We start from the raw sequence: 7,056 nt of genomic DNA on the forward strand, positions 1-7,056 counted from the left end.
GTTATTAGATAAAATTAAATAGCTGACTGATAAAATAAAATTATGTATTTGTGTTTAAGTGATAACTAGGGATTAATGAAATAAAATTATGTATTTATGTATTTTTTATTCTATCACTGAATTTTATTCATATTACTAATGTAATATTTAAGGTCCATGATGGTAATAAGACTATGGATTTGTTTGGAATGTTTGTGGATTGTTGATGTCGATATATGAGATCATTTAATTTTAAGAGAGACACTGCTAAAAATTCATTAAATTGAGAAAGTTTTCATTTGAAAGTAATAAATCGAGGTAAAGTCCAAGGCTTAAATCTTTTTGAAAAAAAAAGTCAAAAATAGTGTGGAAGATAATAGCATGGTCTATGTGAAAAGGTAATGAAATGATGAACCATAATGATGATAAATATGAATTATCGAGATTGAACTAGGTAAATAGTCACACAAAAAGCTATAATGATAAAATATATGTTAAAAAAACATGATTGTGTATATGAAATGAATCACAAGTGGGAGCTAAAATGGTATATAATAAGTTAAAATAACATGAGTATTGGTTGGAACAAACTGAATACTTAAGAGGTTGAAAGGGTATAAATATATTTGTACAATAAGTGTCATAAATTAAATATATTAGGGATTGAAAAAATAGTGTGAACCAGAAATTGTTGTGAGGTATATATAAAATCATACGAATTAAGTGTATTTAAGAAAGTGAATCAGAGTATGAGTCAAATATATTTTGAACAAGAGTTACTATAATATAACTGTGATTGTTAAATGAGTACTATAATGAAATAAAAGTTCACCAATGATTTACAAGGATGTATTAAATTTGAATCTAGCATAGATTAATGTATCTACCAAAAAGAAGTTAGTCAAATTGGTTTTATTTGTATCATTGATAATTGTTGGTAACCGTGATGACGCAAATACTGATTAGGAGTTTCGTGATTTTTTATATTTTACAGGAATTTTCTTTAGGATATCACAACTCCACATGAAACATTATCGAGTTATTTAGCCTTTCTATATTGAATAGGTTCTAGTATTGTCTGGTGAATGTTTGTAAATAAATTTCATGTAAATAAATTGAAAAGTGATGTACTCACATAAAAGTATAAATAAAGATTATGTATTAATGTATTTATGAATGAAATTGTTAGATGTTGAGTTAAGGAAATTCTTATGGTTGTATTGAAAAAACCCCTAGTTTTCATAGAAAGAACAATTAGAAAGATGAAAATCATAATTAAAATACAAGGTGTTACATGTCATATTGTGAGGGGATCAAGTAACTTCCAGGAAATGTACCACCACTTTTTTAAAGGGTAATAAAGTGCTAATGTAAAACAACCAATAGTCCTTGAAGGAAAGAGTACTGATAAGAATTGAGTTGTTGAGGAATTGAAGTATATTTGTCTAGGGGAGATGAAAAAGTCATTACAAAAGTAAGATCCACCTTAACACCAGCACAATAATAGCCATTGATATAGCTTTTGCAAATCCAAAGGTTGAATTTTACAATAGATGCATCAAGCATGCCAAACATCAGCCCTAAAATAGCTACTCATCAGTCAAAGATAGATGCAGCTGCACATCCAATTCACTAGAAAAAGCAGGACTTTAAATGAGAAAGACTAAAGGCTATAACATAAGAAGTAGACAAACTTGCTGTTTTTATTAGGAAAGTGGTATACCCTATCTTGTTGGAAAAAGTGGTTATGATCAAGAAAAGTGATGACAAGTGGCGGATATGTGTGGAATTCACTTACTTATGCAAAGCTTGCATAACAAATAGTTATCCAATCCTAAAAATTGATCATTTAGTAGATGCTATCATAGGTTTTGAATTCTTGAGCTCCTTGGAAGCAAACTCAGGTTATATTCAAATCCTCATGCATCCCAAAGATGAGGAGAAAACAACTTTTATAATTGAAGCAAAAACTTATTGTTATAAATCCATGTCATTCGAATTAAGTATTTTGAGAGTCTTCATATACTTAAGATGTTTTTGATCTTTGAAGGTTTGGACATGTAACAAACCCATTTATTTTTCTCTTCCGTTTGCATCAATTAGTATTAAAACCCAATGATACCAGATTATTACTTGTTGTATGTTGCAATCTAAAGTTGTTTTATTTGTTATATGCTACTAAATAACAATGGTTGGAAGATGGTTTAACAATCCTTGGTGATTATTTTGATTCATTGTATGCTACAAAACAACTATGTCTGAAAGAGATTGCAAAATAGGACATCCTTATGTTAGAGGAAAAATAAGGTTCTCTATAAGAGAAACATATCCAAGAGCTAACATATTATTTTCATCTATGTTAGTTGCTATAATTTAATGTTTTTATAGTGGGATCCATTATTCGGCAACTTGCATTAAAGGTGTTGTGTTAGAAATTTATGATGGACCAATTTGAAATCCATAATGAGATGATGCACATAAAATTATAAAGGATCCAAGATAGGGATGTCCACACATAAAATGATATTCTTAATGAATAACAATTTTATTTTCTAAAAAATGAGGTCTTTATTGGCTTAAGAGTCACAATGGTCAATCGTTTCTCACCTCTATCCTGATCTTGTGTACGATGGACATTAGGAGTCCCTGCCACGCAAGCCAACAAATCTAGCACAATTCAAGCCATTTGGATCTCACTCTTAACACACATGAAAGAAATTGTAATTTGGAAAGGATAAAAGCTGCACAAAATTTGAGCAATAGTATTTCTAAGATAACCAGATTCGGGTAACAATTTAATAATTTTTTTTGGGACTTTTATTTGCCTGTTCAAAAGCTTTATCAAATATTGCCATAGCAATTCCAAAAAAAGAAGAAGAAGAAAACATAAGAAGCCATAGCTAACATACGGTTGGAAACATTTGAAGTGTATTAAAGTAAAATGAAATATTGTTAAATGTGTGTGTGTATGTCAATAAAAAAGAATTAATAAGCAGACTCGTAGATAGATTATGTCTCTCTATTTCTTTAGTAGACTTAAATCTTATCTTTTAGGATACAACAATCAATTATCCGGAAAACATTAGATTAAGTATAATAAGAAACTGTACAGTAGAAAATAATTGTAACAAGAAGAGTAGCTAACACTAGGCGAAGTTTAGCATTATGGTTAAAATACTGTTTATTTAAAATTAAATTTTTTTATTTAAAATTAATATTTTTTATTTTTTATCATTTTAATATGTTGATATCAAAACTATTTTTTTAATATATATATATATATATATATATATATTTCATAGTAAAAATATTTTAACAAATAAACATTACTAAAATACTAAATATTACTTAAAGCATTTCGAAACTAGTTTTATATATAAAATAATATATATATATATATATTTTAATTTTAAATACAGTAAAATATCATTAAATATAGTAAAATATCATTTACACCCAAATTATACAACTTTTCATTATTCCAAGTTGGTATATTAGCTGACCAAAAAAATTAATTAAAGAGGGGAAATCACTAATTCCCTTCTAAGTAGTTTATTAGAACAATATTTTTTTTAAATATTAAATTTAGTTTTATTTTTAATTTTATTTTTAAAATTTTTAATTTTATCTTTTAATATTAAATTTATTAGGAATTGGGATTCATAATTTATTTCAGTTTATATTATATGAGGTTATTCTAATCTCATGACATAAATAATAAGTTTTGCAATTTAACCCAATTGACTTAGGTTTTTAAATTCTTTTTTGTAATTGATTTTTTTTTTAATTTTATCATTTAATATTTGGTTTGACTAGGAATTAAACTTCATAATTTGTTATGATTTTTTTTATATGAGTTTATCGTAATATTATGACCTAAGTCAAGAGTTTGGTGAATTAATTTAGGTTAACTCGGGTTTTTTATAAATCTTTTTTTAATAGATTTTGCTTTTCAATTTTATCTTTCAACATTCAATTGATTGAGAATTAGACAACATAATTTATTTTGATCTACTTGTTATTAAGTTATCTGGTTTTATGAATTATATTTGACAAGTTAGTTGGGTTCTTTTATTTTTTTAATTGATTTTTTTAATTTTATTTTTTTAAAAACAGTTGATTGAGAATTAGCCTTTACTATTTTTTTATTTGCTTTCAATGATTTTGTAGCGGTCTCATGACCTGGATTGAGATTTTACATATTAACTTATATTAACTCAAGTCTATCCAATATTTTATTATATCAATATATGTATCATCTTAAGATTTTTTAGTTAAATGATGTTTTTTATTTCATTATTTATAATATTTTTTGAATCACAATAAATCAATCCCTATATAATGTTTTTAATTAAAAACATGTTAGCAATACTAGTATGTTTTTATTAACATTTTGAAAGAAAAAATATCGATATATCCCGTGAATAAATGATCCATTAACTTGCTATGAGTGCAAACACTTTCATGGAAGAATTTACATCATTGATTTTTATTAAAAATTATAAATTTATTTCAAATTAAAGGATCACTAAGACAGGACAACCTCTCAGTCTCCAACCTCGGTGTGGCATTGGCCTATAAAAGCCACATAACCTCATCTAATTATTATCCTTGTAAGTGTAGTGCTCGTGGAAAGAATGGGAAGGAATCCATGCTGCTCCAAGGACGGACTCAACAGGGGAGCCTGGACTGCCTTGGAAGACAAAATACTGATGGCTTATATTAAAGCCCATGGAGAAGGCAAATGGAGAAACCTCCCCGAGAGGGCAGGTACTCGTAGAAACATTTAGCTTTTGCATATGTACGAGTGGAGTTCGTTGATGCTCATTTAATGCAAACAGGATTTAAATAGAGTGCTTAATTTTATATAAGATTTCATGTTGAATGAAATGGATATTGTGAGTGTATGTAGGTTTGAATAGATGTGGTAAGAGCTGTAGACTCAGATGGTTAAATTATCTCAGACCAGACATCAAGAGAGGCAACATTTCCCATGATGAAGAAGAACTCATTATCAGGCTCCATAACCTTCTTGGTAACAGGTTCTCTCTCTCCCCCTCTCTCTCGTTTGTGCTTTACGCAGTTTACCTATGCTTTTATGAGCAGTACCAGTAATTATTACTAGCATTCTTGAATGAGTAGATGGTCCCTAATAGCTGGAAGGCTACCTGGGCGAACAGACAATGAAATCAAGAATTATTGGAACACAACTCTGGGGAAAAAAGCTGAAGGCAAATCATCTTCACAATCCAAACAAAGATTTGAAAGCAAAGCTAGAGCAATTAAACCCTCGACCAGCACCCAACCATCAAAGCCAACACAGACAACCCAAGTAATCCGCCCCAAGGCCACTAGGTGGACCAAGGTTTTGTTCTTATTACAGTCACCACCACCGACACGGACACCACCACCACCACCACCACCACCTGAAATTCTCTCCTCAACAGCCATGAACGACCCCTCTCAAGCTTCCTTGATAAATCATCAAGAAGATGGTCCAAATTTTCATTGCGGAACTGAAGAGGTTCATGCATGGCATGATGGCTCAGATTTCTTCAATTTCGGGAAGTGCAATGAAATTCAACCAAATGATACAGACGGAGATACACTAATGAAGAGTGGTTGTAACCGGAATTTGTCCAGGGGTTCTGAATATTCCTTGGGCTTATTGGATGATCATAGCGGAACTGAAGAGGTTCATGCATGGCATGATGGCTCAGATTTCTTCAATTTCGGGAAGTGGAATGAAATTCAACCAAATGATATAGATGGAGATACACTAATGAAGAGTGGTTGTAACCGGAATTTGTCCACGGGTTCTGAATATTCCTTGGGCTTATTTGATGAGCTCAAGTTCAAGGACTGGGCACTCAATCATTGTCCTGAAGACAATGCAACTTTGGACCTGGAGTCTCTCGCACTTCTGCTTGATTCTGAAGAGAGGCCATGAGATTAGACACTGACGAGAAACTACAGCAAAATCTCCGCCCTATAAGATATATTGGCACCTGTGGCATATCTCAATTGATTATTATTCATAGAAATCAAAGTAATAATTAGCTTGTGTAGGGTGTGAAATTATAGCAAGCCTGTAGTTATTTAGCATTTGTAAGCGCTGTGTCGGTAACAAACTACAGTCATGAAATGCCCTTCTCTACTATATATGGGTTCAAAAATTGACCTTTAACATGGTCAGGGACGACCAGAAATGTTGGTTCCTGAGATTCATATATGCAAAGAAAACAATAAATTTAAAAATTAATTGGGGTTCCAATGATTTCATTATATAGATTTAAAGTTATTTAGGGTTTATATAAAAATTATCTAAAAATCTAAATTTTTTTTATGCTTTGAATATATGCTTCAAAGCTAGGTTATCGCAAATCAAAAATCATTTAATTGTTCGATCTCTAAAGATAATCCACAAGAACTATCAATAAAAAATCTTCTAAATCCCTATTTAAGAGAGAAGAATATCCTAAGCCTAGAGTGCTAGCTCTAATTTTGAGTTCATTACTAGAATTTTTAGATTTACCAACAAAATTTTCTGTTGATATTTATATTCTCAGTCTGTCGGCAAGTTTGATTATAAATTGAAATAATTTGTTGAAAAAACTCTTGTTGGTGATCTGTGGATTGTCGGTAATAATTTTATAGATGGATTTATTAACAAATAAATCGCTTAAAAAAAATTTACTCCATTTTGTCAATACTTCCATTGTTGAATATAATATATCATTAATAGAAAAACTATATGTCATGTTAATTAGTACTTAAAAGTGCATTTTTATCAAGGTTTTATATCATTATTTTGCACTTAAAGTATCAATAACTCCTTAACTAAATCATGTTATATAATAACATATCTGATAATATAAAATACCTTTAATTTGTGATAAATATTCATTTTAAATACAGACCTATCACATAAATGAAAGGATTGATTGATGAGAGAACTTAAATTGAAAGGACAAAGAGATGGCCACACTTGGAAAAGAGATGCCGGTACAGTCCAAATCGGAACTCTGTTCGGTAATTGGGTTATATCTAGAGCTATAGATCTCGAATTTAAGTCTA

The 7,056-nt window shown here is 29.8% G+C and overlaps 1 protein-coding gene across 1 annotated transcript; it reads left to right on the forward strand.

Moving 5' to 3' along the window:
• Nucleotides 1-4,604: 4,604 nt before the first annotated feature.
• LOC105115007 (myb-related protein 308-like) lies at nt 4,605-6,057 on the forward strand. Its single transcript, XM_011011767.1, has 4 exons — nt 4,605-4,749; nt 4,892-5,021; nt 5,122-5,503; nt 5,675-6,057. The coding sequence occupies exons 1-4, from the start codon at nt 4,617-4,619 to the stop codon at nt 5,927-5,929; spliced, it is 900 nt and encodes a 299-aa protein (XP_011010069.1). The 5' UTR covers nt 4,605-4,616; the 3' UTR covers nt 5,930-6,057.
• Nucleotides 6,058-7,056: the final 999 nt, after the last annotated feature.

The sequence above is a fragment of the Populus euphratica genome, unplaced genomic scaffold (assembly GCF_000495115.2).
Source record: "Populus euphratica unplaced genomic scaffold, PopEup_1.0 scaffold618.1, whole genome shotgun sequence".
Lineage (NCBI taxonomy): Eukaryota > Viridiplantae > Streptophyta > Magnoliopsida > Malpighiales > Salicaceae > Populus > Populus euphratica.